Source organism: Helianthus annuus, chromosome 2 (genome assembly GCF_002127325.2).
Source record: "Helianthus annuus cultivar XRQ/B chromosome 2, HanXRQr2.0-SUNRISE, whole genome shotgun sequence".
Taxonomy (NCBI): Eukaryota; Viridiplantae; Streptophyta; class Magnoliopsida; order Asterales; family Asteraceae; genus Helianthus; species Helianthus annuus.
Window position 1 is genome coordinate 33,890,733 of NC_035434.2, and position 22,422 is coordinate 33,913,154.

At 39.0% G+C, this 22,422-nt stretch overlaps 1 protein-coding gene across 1 annotated transcript; it reads right to left on the reverse strand.

The window, feature by feature from the left end:
• Positions 1–5,228: 5,228 nt before the first annotated feature.
• Positions 5,229–6,062, reverse strand: LOC110889512. Its single transcript, XM_022137056.1, has 2 exons — positions 5,502–6,062; positions 5,229–5,417 (listed from the first exon to the last, which is right to left on the reverse strand). The coding sequence occupies exons 1-2, from the start codon at positions 6,060–6,062 to the stop codon at positions 5,229–5,231; spliced, it is 750 nt and encodes a 249-aa protein (XP_021992748.1).
• Between the last annotated feature and the right edge of the window lie 16,360 nt (positions 6,063–22,422).

Below are 22,422 nucleotides of genomic sequence, written 5' to 3' on the forward strand. Positions count from 1 at the left end.
ATATATATATCATTAAATAAATATATTACTTAGCATAAACAGGCAAATAGATGCATCATATCACATATAACTCTCGTTTGTCCTTTAGGGGGGGGGGGTCATTTTGTCTTTGGCAAGTCTATCTCACATAGACTATGCCTTAACTGGCACCTTAATTTGGGGTATTCTCCTCCCTACTAATGTCCTTGCCTTGTCTTTTCCTTGAAAAACGTTTGACTCATGGATCTTGACGCTTACGTGAATGCAATGAAAAACCTTTTGTAAAATGTTTTCATGGAAGAGTCCTAGTGATTGTAGTCTAGACTCAAGAAGGAATCCTAGTTCACTACAATCGAAGCTCTGATACCAAACTGTCACACCCTGACTTTTGCGAAAGCATATGATATGTGACTGGTTTAATATCATTGCATTCAATCATAATAAACAACTAAATGCTCAAAACTATGTTCATCCATCCATAAAATTTAAAGTATTACAAACACCGGTTATTTAAGTTTTAAAACACAACCTTCGATTAAGTCACAAACCAACAAAAGTGGATGACATCTAAACTTGAAATCTACTTCCAGAAACAACACCCGCGCCCAAGATCCAACCTGTTTCCTGAAATACATGTAATTTTGGAAAACATCAACAAAAGTTGAGCGAGTTCATGCGTTTTGTATGAGTACTGAAAACCTTGTAAACCTTTGAGAAACTCCTTTGAAAACAGGTATGAAAAGCATTTATGAACAAATCAAATTAAATTTTTGCAAGGACATTAAAACATGTGAAGACATAGGGAGCACTCAAAATGAGTAGACTTATACCCTCGTCGATTCCCTCGACTATGTCGAATTCCCCTTCGACTATGTCAATTCACATTGACTATGTCAATTTACCTTGACCATGTCAATTCACCTTGATTATTGTCGATTTACCTAGACTGGGACACCGAAGCACTCAAGTGGTCACATAAGTACCATGAGTGGGGTTCGGCCGTACCCGCTAGATCTAACCTTCGTCCCTAATTAAGAATTAATGGCATTTCAAATTCAATCTATGATCACATGATCTAATTAACTCATTTCATACCGTTTAAACATTCGTAACATGTATTCCACCCCCGAGAGTTATAAAACCAAAAACAGTTAAGAGAAAAGGGGGACATGAACTCACAAGTTTGCATTCTTCAATCTGATGTTACTCAAGCTGCTACTAATGTGCACCACTATCTACAACGTACTACGGTCTATTAGACGAGCGGGTCGTGCCTTGACTTAGTATTAATTAGTGTCTTTGAGTTATGTTCTTTGCGTCTTCAACATTATTCCAAGTTACATAATTATTTGTTAAAATAATAAATATTTTAACTTAAATTATATTCATTAAATTTTGGAATAATTGTTATAACAATATATTCTAACTTAATACTTTCCAAGTATTTATACTTGTAATTTCCTTCCCAAGGATGAGGGTATCTTATATTTGTATATTTTTGCCATGTATTTGGGGTCGTATTCCGGTGTGTATTTATACGTACGAGAATACGTATCTTTATTGTATTTATAAAGTATTCTTATACTTAATTTCGTATTAATTATTCCAGAATATTATCTTTAATAAAAGTTCACCAATATATATTTCCAAAATATATATTTCAATAAATACTACTTAGAAAAATTATTTATAATTTTTCTTTGGCAAAATATTTGTATTTTCATATAAGTTTCAAAAGTAATATATTTTCAAGTCCAACTTAGAAAATATATATAAAATTATCTTTCTTCAAAAACGTTATATTTCATATTTAACTGAGAAAATATATCTTTCACCCAAAAATAGTGTATTTCATGTTTGTTGAGAAAATATATATTTCTTTCAAAAATAATATATCTTCTAAAAATTTCCAGAAAAATATATATTTATACTTGCCAAAAAATATATATTTTTCTCTTGTCAAAAATATGATATATTCTTGTAGTAATTGTAAAAATCATATTTTTATTCACTCGGTGTCCAAAATATTATTTACCAAAATATACATATGAATATTATTTCCGGAGTATTTTGTAAGTTATATTCTCTGGTTCGGTTTCACCAAAATTTTTTATGTAACTTGTATATTCATATTTTTGGAATTTTGGTAAGATTTTGGATTGTAATTTTTGGGTATTTTAATGAGTTATATTATTTCATGTCCTAAAATAATATAACTAATACACAAAATATACAAATAATCACACACATGGTGACATCTAAATATATATTTTCCTAAATACATATTTAGTCATTTTTATTTATAAAAACCAACCTCCAATATCGATAAGTTTTGAACAAAAATCTATGGCAAACTTTATGTGAAAAACCATGGTTAAAATCTACTTACAAACACTTTTTTAAAAATATTTTTCTAAGTGTTTAAATTCTACAAAAAATTTGCCATAGTTTCCCCTTAAAAATGGAGGTTTCCATGCTTTTCATAGCATATCATTTTCTTTTAAAATCATCATCAATCATCCACAACATAAACAAGACTTACCATATGCTTTAAATACGCGATTTACACTTTGACATGAACTTGAAATTTTGTTAAAAGTTGTAGTAACTTAGAATGCTATTTAGTAGGTTAAGTTACCCTTAAAAACATAGTTTATAGTTTATGAAACTCATTCTTGAAGATTTTAGTTCTTCACAACTTGTATGAAGATTTTCTAAAAATATTTCTTCTTGTATTTTTCTTGTTAACAATATGTTTCTAGTTTTGATTTAACACTTAAAACATGTTTACTTCCTTTAAACACCATGACCATGTTAAATCTTGTAGTAAACTTTAGTTTCTTGAAAATATTATTCTTGAAATCTTTTATTTTCAAGACTTATAGCTTGTAGAAATAATCATCATGTACTACAAGTTTATTTTCAAGTTCATGATTTACATAAAGGATGATCATTACAAATTTCTCAAGATCTATCCTTACACTTGCTAGATCATGTGTTTAATCATCATCTAGCAAGGTTCTTATGATGATCAACAGCATAAACACAAGATATCAACATTCAAGTATACTACATACACTTAAAACAACTTGATTTTCATGTTTTAGAACTTTATGTTCATGTTTATGCTTATGTTTCTTCATGATCTTTATATTTAACAACTGATATCATCTTTTAACCAACATAATATGAAGTAGAATGAGATCACAAGAGTCTTACTACTAGCACAAGGCTAGGGATGATCCAGAGAAGAAATGAGGTGGATAAAAGCAAATGGTGAAGGTCCTTCAAGCTCCGTTGCTTCCACACTTCCTAACTTTGCTTCTTACACCATTGTATATCAAGAGAATGGATGGAATGAAACTTGAAATGAGGATGATGGTGGAGGGTGTTTGGGCCGTAGCCTTTGGATAAGAAGAAGGGAGGTAGTGTGTTTGGAGGGGTAAAATAAGAAGTGAAATGATCTAGTGGGTTTTTTATAAAAATTCTCTAACTTTAGGATGGCATATGGCATATTTGTTAAGCATATTCCAAACAATATCTTATAAAATATAGTAATCAAATCTTGTGTGGGACCCATGTCCCCTAACCAGCCATCAAGAATGGGGGGGGGGTAAAGTGTAACTTTTAAGTATTAGTAACTTCATTCTAGTTAGATTCCAAGTATTAAATTTAGGGATGTAGATGTTTAGTGTTTATATGAGGTAATATGATGTTCGGTGACCATAACTAGCTTCCTAACATAAAAATAGTGCTTCTAGTACAAATTGGATGTTTCGGGTAGTGTCCGGTTGTTCGGTTCGTTAATATTCGTTAAAGTGCTAAATTGCGCAGTTTAATGTGCTTTATGTTACCTTTTATGACAGTTTCTATTCACGACACTTAGGAAAGCATTCAGGACCATTAAATCATAATTCTGCATTATATTTAATTATTAAATGTTGAATTTTTGCTGAATTTATTTATTTTCTACAGAATTTTGCAGTTTTAGTGTGTTTCTGGCACTTTTCGGTACCTATGTCATTACTAGGAAGGCAGTTTTGTAATCCCTACTTTCCTACACACTATACTAGTGTAATAATTGGTCCTGAGTCTTATATTTTGTCTTAACCTCATGTCTGCCTAAGTACTGAACTCCCGCCAGTACCTCTAGTTTATCTAACAACTGTGCTTACTCTACTTTGTGCATTCATAGATCTATATTGGGTTGCATGCAGTAATGACAAAAGTCTTGCAACATGAAATGCCATTGTATGTATATAACAGAAACCAGAAATTCATTCGTCTTATAAACTAGATCATGCACAGTCATTAAAGCACAGATTATCGTCTAATGATTGTACGGAATGTACGGAAAAGTGCCAGTTGTCACACCATACAACTACAGATACTACAAACCATAAAAAACTTCCTTCACTCATAAATATTGTCAATTGGGGCACCTTGAGTGGCAGTGTGTGATTCTTGTGAAGCAATAGATTGTTCACCCCCTTGTCCTTTGCAGCTCCTGACATTGTGACCCAGGTTTCCACATTTACCACACTTGGCGGTGGTTCCCTTTCTGGTCATTTTACCTCCTTTGTCGAACTCCTTCTCAAGCTCTTTTTCACCAAATGCCTTCTTTCGTTTCTTCTTTGGCCTTCCAACTTGTATATGATGTTTTGGTGGGATGAGTGTTGTTTGACACTGTGAAGGAGTCCACATCTCCGGCCCATTGATTGGCTCTATTACATTCTCATAAACTTTCTTCCATGTTGACAGCCAATACACATCATAAACCCACTCTTCTGGTTTGCCAGCATCAATGCTATTCCTTGACATATCCCATATGGCTGCAACTGCATGTTTGCAAGGCATCCTGTCAAATCCCACTTCCCGCATGCACAAGTTTTATGTTTAACATTCACAACACAATGTGATCTCGGACCTATTACTTGATACTTGTCTGTATCAACCATTAAAACAGACATTTCAGATGCCTGTTTCTTGATCTTATCGAAGACCTCAGTGGCATGTGGTGTCAGTTGCCCCATACACTTTGCTTGCAATTTCTTTACATTCACTATCCTCTTGGTCATGTACTCCCTAATGAATTCTAAGCATGTGATCAGCTTGTCCCTTGCTCCTATGATTTGTATGTTGAAAACCTCACATATGTTGTTCAGCAACGTATCGCATTTAGCTCTTCCAAAAAAATATGCTCTTGACTAAGCGGTGTATGGGATCTCATTCAGCTAGTCATACATAGCTCATTCTGTTGTCTTAATTTCTTCCATAGCTTTGTTAAAATATGGAATGGATGTCTTCCTTCCGACTGACCAAAGCAAATTCTTGTAAACATCTCCACACCACTTGGATTTCATGTTCTCATGGATGTGCCTCAAACAAAATCTGTGCTCACCATTAGGATAAACAGTTAGCATAGTTGGAATCAGACCCTGTAATACAAATTGCAAATATTCCTAAAATTTTGCAAGCAGTTTTAATTGAAAGTTATGAATTCACATTTAACAACAGATTACCTTTTGTCTGTCGCTGATGAAGGTGAAACAAGATTCATCCATACACCCTAGGTTATCTCTCAACAGTTGCAAAAACCATTTCCAGCTTTGTGTTGTTTCTGGCTTAACAAGGGCATAACAAACTAGATATATGCTATTGTTCCCATCTATACCAACAGCACTCAAGATCTGTCCAGGAAATGGACCTTTCATTAAACAACCATCGACATCCAGCAACGGTCTTCCAATCATCTTAAATCCTCTCATCATAGAGGCAAACCAGACATAAATCCTGCGAAACTGCCTTGTAGGACTACCTGGGTTCCCACATGGCTCCATATCAATTTTAATTGTACTACCTGGGTTGGCTTTGAGAAGTTCATCACAATACGACCTTAGCAGACCATACTGTTCTTGGTAATCACCATAAATCCTGGTAGTTGTTATCCTCTTGGCTCTGAAGACCTTACGTAGTGATATTTCTAGCTGATGCTTCCTAAGAAGTTGACTTTGAATTGCATGAATTGGCATCTCTGGATTGCTTTCAATCATAGGTTGGATCTCTATGGCAATTGAACTCATTGTGTACAATGAAACGTCCCTTGTTGTCAAACAATTATGTTGATTATGAACTGTCTTCACACACCACTTCTCCTTAGCCGTCTACCTTAAGATATGAACTGCCCAAGGGCAGGTAGGCTTTGTATGCCTTTTAAGGTGCTTGTATTTTTGCACTACATTGCTGCTTTTAGTATTTTGCCCCTCGTCTCCTTTTTTTTCCAGCACCAAGTAGTGGTGGATTACTTCCAAAACATACTTCCCTATACCTTAACAATTCGTTTTTTTAGGATAAACACATCCCTCCTAGCCTTAAGAGCATAGTTTTTGACCATCTGATTCATCATACTCTTGTCACCGATAAGCTGACCAACAAAGAATGGCACATCATCTGTAGCCCTGTCTTTTATAGCAGCATTCCTTTTCCTCCTTATCTTCCGGGCAACCTTATCTCTAAGTGTTGTATTCTCATCAGACCCACTTTCAATGTCCTCCAGGTCTACAGGCATATGACCTTCTTCGCTTCTCTCATCATCATGATCCCCATCACTTGAACCATCCAGTTCTTCCTTAGTAAATTCAACATTAGCCCTGAACCTCTGCATATCGACTTCTATTTCATAAACCATATTATCTTCCTCAATCTACTCATAATCAGGATCACTTTTTTCTCTCTCTTCATTATGATCTTCTGTAACACCCCCAAAATTCCACCTGCGGAAACCCCGCGAGGCGTGTTACGCATCAGAGTTCGAGCCACCAATCACATTGAACCAATGGTAAATACTTAAATAAAACATGTCATTAATTACTGAAATAAAATGTCAACATAATATCAATTCCCAAAATGTTGTATAGCGGAAGCATGTAATAAATCGTTTAGCAAATGTTTCATAATAACACTTAAAACCAATGTATCAAATGTAAGATAATCCGAAAGCCTCGATCCATGACCACTCCAGCACTCCCAGATAGCAAGTCCATGTTCCAAGGTTAACGACCTACAAGCATGCAAACAAGTGTGTCAGACTACGCTGGTGAGTTCAAGGTTTTGTTAACGTGTTTTGTTACCAGATGCATGTTAACGTGATTTAGTGTTGTGATACGATGTCGTCCACGTTAGATACCCTAGGGAGTGTGCCCATATGTATCCGGGGAGTGTGTACCCCTTAACGACCGATGCTATGTTCTCTTCGCTAGATACCCTAGGGAGTGTGCCCATATGTATCCGAGGAGTGTGCCTCTAACAACCATAGCGATACCCAGATAATTAGTTCACGCCCGTCCTTACGGCCCGGTGTGAGGTTTCCCACCTAATAGCGCTATCAACTAATTACCCCCATTGCCCTCCAGGCAATCCGATGATAGATCCCATGTTCAATAACCAAAACCGATTAAGTTGTTTACCCAAAGTTTCCCTTCCAAATGTTTACCAGTTGTCCCAAACCACCGGGATGCATGCTTGAGAAAATGCAATGAACTCACCTTGATTTGCTCGGTATGTTACAGTAAGTGCTCACAAACAATCAGTGAAGTCCTACGGTACGTATATGTATATGACCAGTTGTTATTCACAAAGTTGGCACGTATGTGTAATCACAAAGGACAATGCATCGATGATCACCAAGTAGCACATTGTACGCATTCGAATTCATATAAGTCATGCGTGTCACTTAACAGCAGTTAAATATCTCAGTTGACTTCTAACAATGTTAAATCAGGTTACTGTGCAAGTATTCAAGTTGGCGAAATAGAAGTTGGCGAATCACCTAACTGGCGAAACACATGTTTGACGAAACACTTGTGTTTCGTCAACGACCCTTTGGCGAATCAAAATTCTATTTCGTTGATTATTCCTTGGCGAAACACATTCCTGTTTCGTCAAGAGTTCCATTCCGTCAAGCCTTCACATTCGTCAACATTCTATTACGCCAAACATCCTAATTCGCCAAACATCCTAATTCGCCAAACATCCTAATTCGTCAAGCAGCAGTTACGTCAACATGTCAGTTACGCAATCATCACAGAAAACCCTAATCATTCTAACAGCCGTTATCAACGTTCAACCATACAATCGTTGATCACATAATCATCATCTAATCCTCATACAGCAATCATTACCCAGAAACATACGGAATCATTATAAAAAAGAAATCGATCAATACCGCACATCATCATCCATTTAACACAAAATCAGCAGGGTATAACTATGTACAGATTCATAACATGTAACGCGTATTCATTCCGTATACATCAATAAGTTTTGCAACACTAAATCAACACTATAGACCATAGCCTAGTCAAAATCATCAACCAAAACATGAACACGGTTATAATCTAGCATGATTCTTCATGGTTACAAACAAGAACAGTAATGGATGATATAAACAAACACTCACACATAGAAAAACACTAACCGTAAAGAACAAGGAAGCAACTAGATCGGTTCGGGGCTTCGGGTATGCGAGATCGCCGTCACAGAGCAAGGGAGTTCTAGGGTTTCGGTAGTTTTGATAAAAGTGACGAATGAACAGAGAGTTCGGTACATATGCAATTACGTAACGTGTTGGGCCCTTACTGGGCCTCGACGAGACTGGGCCGACGAAACAGGCTTTGTTTCGTCGAATGGTTCTTGGCGAATCACAATCCTGATTCGTTGAGATGTGCTTGGCGAAACACTCTTGTGTTTCGTCGAGTTGTTGTTCAAGAGTTAACAGTTTAAGACTAAATTTTCTGATAAGTCACATGTTATACATATACAATCAAACACAAAACCAAGCAAACACAATTCGTTCCATTATAACATAACGTGTGCAGTTACAAGTCAATAAATCAAATACTAACAGTCAAAGTCAACGTGCATTTAATGTGAAATTGAAGGTCGAAAACTCGAGTTGTCACATCATCCCCAACTTGAAATAAATTTCGTCCCGAAATTTGATAGGCCATCAGCAACACAATGCGATGCTAATCAAGATGACTGTGCGTTTTCCGCGGGTGTCACATCATCCCCAACTTGAATGGGAATTTCGTCCCGAAATTCACTAGTTACATGAGATGCAGAATTGCTAGGCTTGGTCTTTTCTTTGGGAAATAAGTGTGGATACTTGCGTTCCATCTGGTCCTCGCGTTCCCACGTGAACTCCGGACCACGTCTTGAGTTCCAACGAACTCTCACAATGGGTATACGACTATGCTTACGCACTTTAACTTCCCGATCCATAATCTCAATAGGTTCTTCGACAAACTGTAACTTGTCATCTATTTTCAGCTCCTGAAATGGTACAACTAGTGTTTCGTCAACCAAACACTTCTTTAACTGCGACATGTGAAATACATCGTGAACATTACCCAACTCAGCAGGTAATTCCAACCTGTAAGCTACCTTTCCAATTCGTTCCAGAATTTTGAAGGGTCCTACATAACGGGGGTTTAGTTTGCCGCGTTTCCCAAAACGCACCACACCCTTCCAGGGTGAGACCTTTAGCATAACGCGATCATTAACTTCAAATTCCAACGGTTTACTACGCTTGTCAGCGTAGCTTTTCTGGCGGTCGCGAGCTGCGGCCATACGGTTTCGGATCTGCACAATGCTTTCTGACGCTTCAAGCACAAACTCAGGGCCTGTGATCTGACTATCACCCACCTCAAGCCAGCAGAGAGGTGAACGACATTTCCGTCCGTACAGTGCTTCGAACGGAGCTGCCTTGATACTTGTATGGTAGCTGTTGTTGTAGGAGAACTCTATCAATGGCAAGTGTTTCTCCCACCCCTTCCCGAAATCAATTACACATGCCCTCAGCATGTCTTCAAGTGTCTTGATGGTGCGCTCGCTTTGACCATCCGTCTGCGGGTGATAAGCGGTACTCATGTCGAGTTGGGAACCGAACGATTTATGCATTGACTGCCATAACTCTGAAGTGAAACGCGGATCTCGATCTGAGATGATAGAAGTTGGTACCCCATGCCTAGAGACGACCTCTTTAAGATAAACCGCTGCTAGTTGCGAAAATTTGTCTGTCTCCTTGATTGCTAAGAAATGTGCTGACTTCGTGAGACGATCAACAATCACCCAAATGATATCGTTTCCGGCCTGAGTTCTTGGTAGTCATGTCACGAAATCCATAGCGATCTGTTCCCACTTCCATGTGGGTATCTCTGGTTGCTGCAGTAGACCTGAGGGCTTTTGATGTTCCGCCTTGACTTTAGCACAAGTCAAACATTTACTGACGTATGTTGCTATATGAGCTTTCATGCTAGGCCACCAGTATGTAGTTTTCAAGTCGTGGTACATCTTATCTGATCCAGGATGTACGGAGTAACGTGACTTATGTGCCTCATCCATTACAAGTTGTCGTAAGTCACCATAGAGTGGAACCCAGATGCGTCCAGTTACGTAGTAAGCACCGTCTCCCTTTTGTTCTAGTCGTTGCCTTGAACCGCGTAAAGCTTCAGCTTGAACATTCTCTGGTTTCAACGCTTCTAACTGAGCGTTTCGTATCTGGGAAGGAAGGTTGGACTGGATCGTGAGTTGCAATGCTCGCACACGCCTAGGTGCATTATCCTTCGTACTGAGGGCGTCAGCTACAACGTTCGCCTTGCCCGGATGATACTTGATGGCACATTCATAGTCGTTCAATAATTCAACCCATCGCCGTTGCCGCATATTCAATTCTTTCTGGTCGAAGATATGCTGAAGGCTCCTATGGTCGGTGTAGATGGTGCATTTGGTACCGTACAGATAGTGCCTCCAGATCTTCAACGCAAATACCACCGCTCCTAACTCCAAGTCATGTGTCGTGTAGTTTTTCTCGTGAATCTTCAACTGACGAGAAGCATATGCTATCACCTTCTCGCGTTGCATCAACACGCAACCGAGACCCTGAATCGAAGCATCACAATATACCACAAAATCGTCAGTGCCCTCTGGTAATGACAAGATTGGTGCGCTGCAAAGTTTCTGTTTTAACAACTGGAAGGCCTCTTCCTGCTTCATTCCCCAAGAGTACGCCGTGTTCTTCTGTGTCAGCGAGGTGAGGGGTTGCGCGATTTTCGAGAAATCTTTAATAAACCTCCGATAATATCCAGCGAGACCGAGAAATTGTCGCACCTCAGAGGGAGTCTTTGGTGCCGCCCAATTCCTAACTGCATCCACCTTCGCAGGATCTACATGTATCCCTTTTTCGTTAACGACATGGCCAAGGAAATGCACTTCCCGAATCCAGAAATCGCACTTGGAAAACTTTGCATACAACTGTTCCCTTCTCAAAAGTTCCAAGATGAGACGTAGGTGACGTTCGTGATCTTCCCTGTTCTTGGAATAGACTAGGATGTCGTCAATAAACACTAAAACAAACTCGTCGAGGTATGGCTTACATACGCGGTTCATGAGATCCATGAAAACCGCTGGTGCATTAGTCAATCCAAACGGCATAACCAAAAACTCATAGTGTCCGTAGCGTGTTCGAAAAGCCGTCTTGGGAACATCTTCTTCTCTAACCCTCACCTGGTGATAACCCGATCTTAGGTCAATCTTTGAATAGAAACTTGACCCTTGCAGCTGGTCAAACAAGTCGTCGATGCGTGGTAACGGATAGCGGTTCTTAATGGTCACCTTGTTGAGCTCTCGATAATCAATACACATACGGAATGACCCGTCTTTCTTCTTTACGAACAGAACTGGGGCTCCCCAAGGCGAAGAACTGGGTCGAATGAAACCCCTATCCAACAATTCTTGTAGCTGATTAGACAGCTCCTGTAACTCACCAGGGGCCAACCGGTATGGGGCTCGAGCAATTGGGGCCGCCCCTGGCGCCAGATCAACCTGAAATTCTACTTGACGGTGAGGAGGTAACCCTGGTAACTCCTCTGGGAACACATCAGCGAATTCTCGCACCACTGGTAGATCCTCGATCTTTCTTTCTTCAGACTGAGCGTTGGTAACTAACGCTAACATTGCAGGATACCCCTTTTGTAGATATTGTTGTGCACGCATGGCCGAGATAATACCAACCATCGTCCCACTACGATGCCCTTGAACTAATAATGACTCCCCATCAGGAAGAGGAATACACACAATCTTCTCCTTGCACAAAATTTCTGCTTGGTGCTTAGACAACCAATCCATGCCTACCACTATGTCGAAACTACCGAGCGTAACGGGAAGGAGGTCAATATCAAACACCTGACCCACGAGATCTAATTTGCACCCGAAAAGGACATTCGAGGCTTCTATCGTCTTACCATCTGCTAGTTCTACTACTTGTTTAACTTCTAAAGGTGTTGGGGTTATCCCTAATCGTTGACTAAACTCTAGGGACACATAACTCCAATCGGCACCCGAATCAAATAATACAGAAGCAATACGATTGTTAACAGGAAACGTACCAGTTACAACGTTGCCGTCATTCCTGGCATCCCCTGCTCCAAGCTGGAACACTCTGCCTCGAGCACCATTTCCCCCATTGTTGCCGTTGTTGTTGTTGTTTCCAGCATTGTTGTTATTCGGGCGGTTGTTGTCGTTAGCCTTCTGGTTTAACTGAGGGCAATCCCGCTTAAAGTGACCCTCGTCACCACACTGATAGCACCCCTTCCTGAAACCCTGGTTCTGCTGGGGTGGTTGTCCCTGTTGTCTCTGATTCTACTGGTTTTGTTGTTGCTGGTGTTTGGGCTGTGGGGCCCTACAATCCCTGGCCTCATGGCCCGCCTTACCACACCTGTTACATATCCGACTACACGACCCGAAATGATGATAGCCACACTTGTTACATCGTGGCTTCTTCCCTGCATACGAACCCTGATTGTGGCCACTTCCTTGGCCTTGATTGACAGAAGACGACTGGCTGATGCTGCGGTTGTTGTTGTTGTCTGGCCTTTTCTGAGTCTGACCAGCACTAGAGGCTTTATCGTAATCACTCCACTTCCGCTTGTTATCATTAGCGGATACAGTGGCAGTGGTGGTAGCAGCAGTGGCTGAAATGCGCGGGGGTAACGAATTGCTCTCGACCTCTTGGTCCACAATCTTATGAGTCAGACGAACAATCTTTGTTAAATCATTGAGATGGGCTGCAGTGACCAAACTCTTCACACGCGGAGGCAACCCTTTGATGAATAACTCAATCCTCCGAGACATAGGCCGGGACAAGTTCGGGCATATGTCGGCCAGTTCATACGATCGCTTCACATACGCTTCGACTTCAGATCCAACCATCTTCAAGTCATAGTACTCGTTTTCCAACTTCTGGACCTCGTCCCGAGGACAATACTCTTCCCGAATCAGCTCTTTAAAGTCATCCCAAGTTGTAGCATTCGCTGCCTCGATGCCCAATAGTTGGACTTGGGCATTCCACCACGTTAGGGCACCATCCGCCAAGGTACCCGCAACATATTTCACCCTGTCCCCAGCGGGACAGTTACAGATAGCAAACACAGACTCTGCTTTCTCGAACCACCTCAGAAGTCCCACAGACCCTTCTGTCCCGGTGAAGGTCTGTGGCTTACAGTCCATAAACATTTTGAACGTACACGCAGGCTGGTTGGGTTGAGGTTGCGCTTGCTGACCTAAATGACGAAAGGAAACACGTTACAGGAGTGAAAGGACGTGTATGCGATATAAGAGTAAGAGTACTTGGTACATTCCGTACCAGCTTGATAGGCTGCTAGAGCCTCAGCCACACGGGTGTTGATTAGGTCAGTCAACTCAGCCTGAGTCATGTTGATGTTGCCACGTCCGTGTCCTCGTCCACTCATGATTCTATATATAGAGATGAACCGATTCAGGAAATCGAAACGAGATGGATATCAAGTATCATGTCGATATCTACGTACTACCAAGTTCACACATAATAAGGCAGAACCCTTCTCACGCTCAATAAGCCTCACTGGGACTTGCATGCACCCCGCGTTATTATTAAGTGTGCACCCATAATAATAAGGCAATTTGCATGCTTATCTCAGTGCCTCTTAGCTTGCGCTCGAAGTTTCCCCCGTTCAAACAACACAGCAGGTGGTATCACAGGTCTATAGTTCACATGAGTCGAAGTGTAGTGTCACACTATCAAGTCACTATGGTGTTAAATGCTTCAGTTCATATACGTTGTGAGTGTGTGACTGATAAGCAAGCAATGTATAAAGTGAGAGAGAGACGAACCTTGCAATCTGGAGCTGAGTGTCATGATCGATTTTCGAGGTTGTTCGGTTATAGTCTGGTTTCACAAAACGTTTTAAAACCTAGTTCACTATAACCAGTGGCTCTGATACCAAACTGTAACACCCCCAAAATTCCACCTGCGGAAACCCCGCGAGGCGTGTTACGCATCAGAGTTCGAGCCACCAATCACATTGAACCAATGGTAAATACTTAAATAAAACATGTCATTAATTACTGAAATAAAATGTCAACATAATATCAATTCCCAAAATGTTGTATAGTGGAAGCATGTAATAAATCGTTTAGCAAATGTTTCATAATAACACTTAAAACCAATGTATCAAATGTAAGATAATCCGAAAGCCTCGATCCATGACCACTCCAGCACTCCCAGATAGCAAGTCCATGTTCCAAGGTTAACGACCTACAAGCATGCAAACAAGTGTGTCAGACTACGCTGGTGAGTTCAAGGTTTTGTTAACGTGTTTTGTTACCAGATGCATGTTAACGTGATTTAGTGTTGTGATACGATGTCGTCCACGTTAGATACCCTAGGGAGTGTGCCCATATGTATCCGGGGAGTGTGTACCCCTTAACGACCGATGCTATGTTCTCTTCGCTAGATACCCTAGGGAGTGTGCCCATATGTATCCGAGGAGTGTGCCTCTAACAACCATAGCGATACCCAGATAATTAGTTCACGCCCGTCCTTACGGCCTGGTGTGAGGTTTCCCACCTAATAGCGCTATCAACTAATTACCCCCATTGCCCTCCAGGCAATCCGATGATAGATCCCATGTTCAATAACCAAAACCGATTAAGTTGTTTACCCAAAGTTTCCCTTCCAAATGTTTACCAGTTGTCCCAAACCACCGGGACGCATGCTTGAGAAAATGCAATGAACTCACCTTGATTTGCTCGGTATGTTACAGTAAGTGCTCACAAACAATCAGTCAAGTCCTACGGTACGTATATGTATATGATCAGTTGTTATTCACAAAGTTGGCACGTATGTGTAATCACAAAGGACAATGCATCGATGATCACCAAGTAGCACATTGTACGCATTCGAATTCATATAAGTCATGCGTGTCACTTAACAGCAGTTAAATATCTCAGTTGACTTCTAACAATGTTAAATCAGGTTACTGTGCAAGTATTCAAGTTGGCGAAACAGAAGTTGGCGAATCACCTAACTGGCGAAACACATGTTTGACGAAACACTTGTGTTTCGTCAACGACCCTTTGGCGAATCAAAATTCTATTTCGTTGATTATTCCTTGGCGAAACACATTCCTGTTTCGTCAAGAGTTCCATTCCGTCAAGCCTTCACATTCGTCAACATTCTATTACGCCAAACATCCTAATTCGCCAAACATCCTAATTCGCCAAACATCCTAATTCGTCAAGCAGCAGTTACGTCAACATGTCAGTTACGCAATCATCACAGAAAACCCTAATCATTCTAACAGCCGTTATCAACGTTCAACCATACAATCGTTGATCACATAATCATCATCTAATCCTCATACAGCAATCATTACCCAGAAACATACGGAATCATTATCATAAAGAAATCGATCAATACCGCACATCATCACCCATTTAACACAAAATCAGCAGGGTATAACTATGTACAGATTCATAACATGTAACGCGTATTCATTCCGTATGCATCAATAAGTTTTGCAACACTAAATCAACACTATAGACCATAGCCTAGTCAAAATCATCAACCAAAACATGAACACGGTTATAATCTAGCATGATTCTTCATGGTTACAAACAAGAACAGTAATGGATGATATAAACAAACACTCACACATAGAAAAACACTAACCGTAAAGAACAAGGAAGCAACTAGATCGGTTCGGGGCTTCGGGTATGCGAGATCGCCGTCACAGAGCAAGGGAGTTCTAGGGTTTCGGTAGTTTTGATAAAAGTGACGAATGAATAGAGAGTTCGGTACATATGCAATTACGTAACGTGTTGGGCCCTTACTGGGCCTCGACAAGACTGGGCCGACGAAACAGGCTTTGTTTCGTCGAATGGTTCTTGGCGAATCACAATCCTGATTCGTTGAGATGTGCTTGGCGAAACACACTTGTGTTTCGTCGAGTTGTTGTTCAAGAGTTAACAGTTTAAGACTAAATTTTCTGATAAGTCACATGTTATACATATACAATCAAACACAAAACCAAGCAAACACAATTCGTTCCATTATAACATAACGTGTGCAGTTACAAGTCAATAAATCAAATACTAACAGTCAAAGTCAACGTGCATTTAATGTGAAAGTGAAGGTCGAAAACTCGAGTTGTCACATCTTCAATTTCTTCCTCATCTTCATTCAGACTTTCATTCTCATTATTTATTAAGACTGATGCTGGAACAATTTCTTTACATGGCCCTACAGGATCTTAATTGGACTCCATCAACATTGTTGACCTCTGGTGTTCAACATACATGTCTATCATGTTGACTGCTTGACGCACATGATCAATCATAGGTTCTAAGTCAACATCACATTTTAATGTCTTAAGACCAAAATCCAAAGAACAGTAGGGTTCCGTGTAATGAACGCAGAAAAAGAGACCATCATTGTAGCCTATTTTCTTAGCCATCTCCTTTAAAACATCAGTAGTCAACACTCGGAAAATCTACATGATCAATGTAGTTCATCTTCCCACCAAAGTATTCCCTATTTGGGTTTTCTACAAAATTACCTCCATGGTGTAATTTAATGGTAAATTGACTCTGGGTTTCACCTATAAACAAACATCAATAACAAATTAACACAGCAAAAGGTTCAAATTTTACCTAAATCAGACCCTGTGAGCTTGCATGTCACTTTCGGTACATTTCGTTTGGTTCGAAGTACTGATCTTCAGCTCTAACCTTCCATAATCGAAGATCCATGCTCGTAACAGAGTGCGAATCGATTGTAATTGTTCAAGTGTGTAGGATCGCCATGTACAGACTCATGAATTTAGAACTAGGTTAAGTTGAGTGTTTCATACTGATGAAATGTGAAATATAAGAGGATGCAGGTAACGATTAGGGTCAAATTACCGTTCTGCGCTTTGACCGTTTTAAAGAAAACGTTGGAAACTGACGGAAACATGTGCCAGTGGGTAATATTGCGACATAACAATCAATGTTGGGGGGGGGGGAATTGCAATTATTTCCAGGGAGGGGGTCATAGTGCCAATTGGCTTAAACCCTAGGGGGTAAAATTGCAGTTTACTCATGTTTTTAAAACGCGTTTCAGGTAACACAATATGAAAGCCAAGTAGAAGCCAGCTGGAGAGCACTGAAGGCTTGGAAAAGTGGCTATAAAAGTTACCTAAATAAAAAGTAGATTTTGTTTTCAATAATTAGGGTTTATCCCTACAATAGTACTGTCAAATGAACTTGGGATTTATCCCAAAGAATTATTATAAAAATTTGGTGTTTTACTCTGATAAAAATATTTCCTAACTACGGTCCTGATGTCTCATTTCCGCTACCAAATTAATAAACACCGTACCGCCCACTCTGAATATGCTCGCGGTGCCCGCTCCTGGGGATAGGGGGTCGGGGGTTGCGACAGGAGGTAGTATCAGAGCTACAGCCACTAGTTTAAGCCAAATAAGTGTTCTGCTAACACTTAAGTTTTCAATTAGGTGTCAGGAAATAACTTATGTAAATACGCGTAAATATTACTTTGTGTTATTTGACTATTTATTAGTTTACAGTATGAGTGAGCAAGGAACTTCGAACGCCTATCGTCATTTAGGTAGTTCACCGAAAAACGAGGGAACATCATCTTAACCTGATCCCCTAGGTTACTCAGCCGATATCGAAGAAGAAATATTTATATTTAAGGCACAGTCTGAGGAACCATTTACTACTAAGAAAAGAGGTTGGTTTAATAGTGGAGTACACGAGAGAAGAAAAAGTATGAAAAAGTTACAACAGTAGAGGGTAATAGTTAGGGCTAATAAGGAAGCAAAGGCACAAACTCAGGAAACAGACAATAGACCATCGTGGGAAGAGGAACTAGATAGACAGCTGGCCAATTTCCATATGCTAGCTACCACAGCAGTAGACTCTAACCAAATAGCCGAACCGCCACTATTACCTTTATTCCCAGACCAACAAATACTAGAAGCCAACTAAGAAAACCAATTCCTGATACCTACATTTGACCCTAACGAGTTACCTAGAATCCCAACTCCACACCCTTTAGGATATGATCCATGGTTTGACGACAATAGGTCATACTCGGCCTTATATCCTCCCGAAGAACCAGTGCCTTTAGAACCAGATCCGTGGAGAGATACGGATAGAACATTTTTTGAAATGAATAGCGTAGACCCTTATGAGGAACCAGTACCCCCTCCTGAACCATTAGACCCACCAATGAGTCGAAAACAGGTGCAGGAACTCCATCAGTATGGAGAAGATTTAGTGAATGAGGGGAATAGAATCCGACAGATAGGGGAAAACTAGTTTGGAAATATGATGAACGAGACATGCAGTATTGGATAAACGACACTTAGAATAATACCTAGATATATGTGTAATTTTGTACTTTGATAATATATATATATATATATATATATATATATATGGTAAGGTTCATGCGAGAACCACCTTTATTGCGAGAACCAATGTGAACACAACCAAAAATAGCTAAAAAAACCCTAAAAAAACCTAACCCCCCCCCCACCCACCCCCCCCCCCAAAAAAAAAGCTAAACCCCCACCCCCCAAAAACCTAACCCCCCCCCCATGCTAAAATGCTAAAAACTAAACCCCCAAAAAACCTAAAAAAATCTAAAAAAAATCTAATTTTTTTTAATATTTTTTATTTTAAAATCGCTACTTTTAGTAGCCAAAAAAATTTTTTTTTTGCTACTAAAAGTAGCAATTTTTTTATAAAAAATATTAAAAAAAAAAGTTTTTTGAGTGTTTTTTAGCTATTTTTAGGCATTTTTGGTTGTCTTCACATTGGTTCTCGCGGTTCTAGCAATAAAGGGTGGTTCCTAACGGATCTTTATCCTATATATATATATATATATATATATATATATATATATATATATATATATATATATATATATATATATATATATATATATATATATATATATATATATATATATATATATATATATATATATATATATATATAGATACGGATGCATAGTATATTTGATTTCCAGTTATAGTTTGTAATAGATGCCTATATATATGAAAAAGAGTAAAAGTCGCAATGATCGACGTTTTTGACCAACTTGTTTATGTGATAGTGTATAAATATTTGTAGCAACTTTATTCTGTGATAATTAATACTTGCTAAATATTTCCAATTCAGATGTCGAACAAAGTAAATCAGGAAAACAAGAATAATGAAAATAACGGAAACCAAATAGATAAGAGTGCCATCCAACATATAGTAGCACAAGGAATTATAGATGCTATGCCTTATATTATCAAGACTGTTAAGGAAGCAGAAAATAATAAATCTGCAAATGGAAGTAAACCTCAACACACTAAACCAAGTCACTGTGTGAACGATAATGGACCTATTATCCAAGCTCCAATTCCTAAGAGAAGAAGAACCGCTTCTTACGGTTGTTCTTATAAAGAATTCTTGGCTTGCAAACCAATAGAATTCTCAGGCAATGAAGAAGCCATTGCAGCCTTACGTTGGATAGAAAAGAAAGAAGCAGTCATAAAAATAAGTAAATGTGCAGACGAAGATAAGATTATGTTTGCTTCTAATCTTTTCAAAAATGCAGCCTTAGAAAGGTGGAATACTATTCTCCAGTCTAGGGGAAGTGATAGAGCTTATAATATGGAATGGATCATCTTTAAGGAAATGGTTCCCAATGAAAAGGAACAAATCGCCAATAAGTTCCTAAACCATAGAATGACTGGAATAGACTGCAACGGTTACACTACCATATTCTTCGAATATGCTAGGATAGTGGCAACCTTAGCCCCACCTGAACCAGTGTTAATCTCCCGTTATATTTGGGGATTAATTAGTGAGGTTAGACACGTAGTCAAGGCAGCTAGACTGCAAACCATAGAAGAAGCAGTAGAACTAGCTAATACCTTGACTGATGAATTGTTGCGTACACTAAAGGAAAACCAGAGAAAGAACCTAGCTCAAAAACTTACCCAGGAATTACGTTCTAGTAATTCCTACCAAGGAAAAGGAACAGGAAGAGGACATTCCTAAAGGTACTTTCAGAACGAGATATGGTCATTATGAATTTACCGTCATGCCATTTGGTTTAACCAATGCCCCAGCTGCATTTATGGACATGATGAACAAGATATGTAAACCATACCTGGATAAATTTATAATTGTCTTTATAGATGATATTCTAATTTACTCTAAGAGTAAACAGGAACATGCAGCGCATCTGCATACACTCCTGACATTGTTGAGAAAAGAAAAGCTTTATGCTAAACTCTCAAAATGTGAATTTTGGTTGCAAGAAGTGCAATTCCTTGGACATCTAGTTAATCATGAAGGAATTCATGTGGATTCCACAAACATCGAGGCGATTACTAAATGGAAAGTCCCTAAGTCGCCAACAAAAGTATGCAGTTTTCTACGACTGGAAGGATATTATAGACGGTTTATCCGAGATTTCTCTAGAATAGCCATACCCTTAACCAAACTGACCTTCAAATCAATTAAGTTTGAATGGGGACCGAAACAGGAAGAAGCCTTTAGGATTCATAAGCATAGACTAACCAACGAACCCATACTCGCGTTGCCAGAAGGAACTGAATACTTTATAGTCTATTGTGACGCTTCTAAGTTAGGATATGGATGTGTGTTGATGCAACGTCAGAAGGTTATAGCCTATGTCTCTAGACAACTTAAGAAACATGAAGAGAATTATACAACCCATGATCTAGAGTTAGGAGCCGTAATTTTTGCCCTTAAGATTTGGAGAAACTATTTATATGGAAATAAATATGTTGTCTTTACCGATCATAAGAGTTTAAGGTACATTTTTAGGCAAAAAGAATTAAATATGAGATAAAGACGTTGGATGGAAATTCTTAGTGATTATGATTATGATATCCAGTATCATGCTGGAAAAGCTAATGTAGTAGCTGATGCTTTGAGTCAAAAGTATCATGAAAAGCCAAAACGAGTACGCTCTCTCAGATTAAATCCGCAGATAGATTTAAATGAGCAAATTAGAAAAGCAAAGGAAACATCATTAAAGGGCGATGCTGAAAAATTAAAAGGAATGATTAAGGAATTAGGACAAGGAACATATTGAATTTGGAAGTTCAATAAGAAAAGGATGTGGATACCTAAACAAGGAAACCTACGCCCCAGAATTCTAGAAAAAGCTCATAAATCTAAGTATACGATACATCCCGGAAGTGATAAGATGTATCAGGAGCTAAAGAAGAATTTCTGGTGGATAGGAATGAAAATGGATATAGCTAACTATGTTGCTAAATGTCTAACTTGTTCACAAGTTAAAGCTGAACATCAGAAACCCTTAGGACTTTTGCAACAGGTAGAAATGCCAATATGGAAATGGGAATTGATTACAATGGATTTTGTTACCAAATTACCCAAGACAAGAAAAGGAAATGATACAATCTGGGTGATTGTAGACAGATTGACCAAATCTGCTCATTTCTTACCAATGAAGGAAACTTTCAGTATGGAACAGTTAGCCAAGCTATATGTAAATGAAATAGTTTCATTACATGGAATTCCTTTATCTATCGTATCCGATAGAGATAGTCGTTTTACTTCTCATTTTTGGACAAGTTTCCAAAAAGTGATGGGAACCAAGTTAAATCTAAGCACAGCTAATCATCCACAGACAGACGAACAAAGCGAAAGGACAATACAAACAATGGAAGTTATGCTTAGAGCTTGTGTAATTGATTTCGGAGGAAATTAGGTCGATCATTTACCATTAATAAAATTTTTCTACAATAACAGCTATCATACTAGCATTAATGCTGTACCGTTTGAAGCACTTTATGGATGAAAGTGCAGAACTCCAGTCTGTTGGGTAGAAATTGGAGAAAAACAATTACCTAGACCAGAGATAGTACAAGAAACAACGGACAAGATAATTCAAGTCAAGGAAAGACTAAAAACAGCACGAGATCGTCAAAAGAGTTATGCAGATAACAGACGAAAACCTCTAGAATTTCAAGTAGGAGATAAAGTCTTATTAAAGGTTTCTCC

Bases quoted from the DNA above. Each gene is read 5' to 3' on its own strand.
- LOC110889512 (XM_022137056.1), bottom strand. From the start codon at position 6,062: ATGAGTTCAATTGCCATAGAGATCCAACCTATGATTGAAAGCAATCCA. The intron at 5,418-5,501 runs GTAATCTGTTGT...TTTGTATTACAG, and splicing joins TCATCAGCGACAGACAAAAG to GGTCTGATTCCAACTATGCT.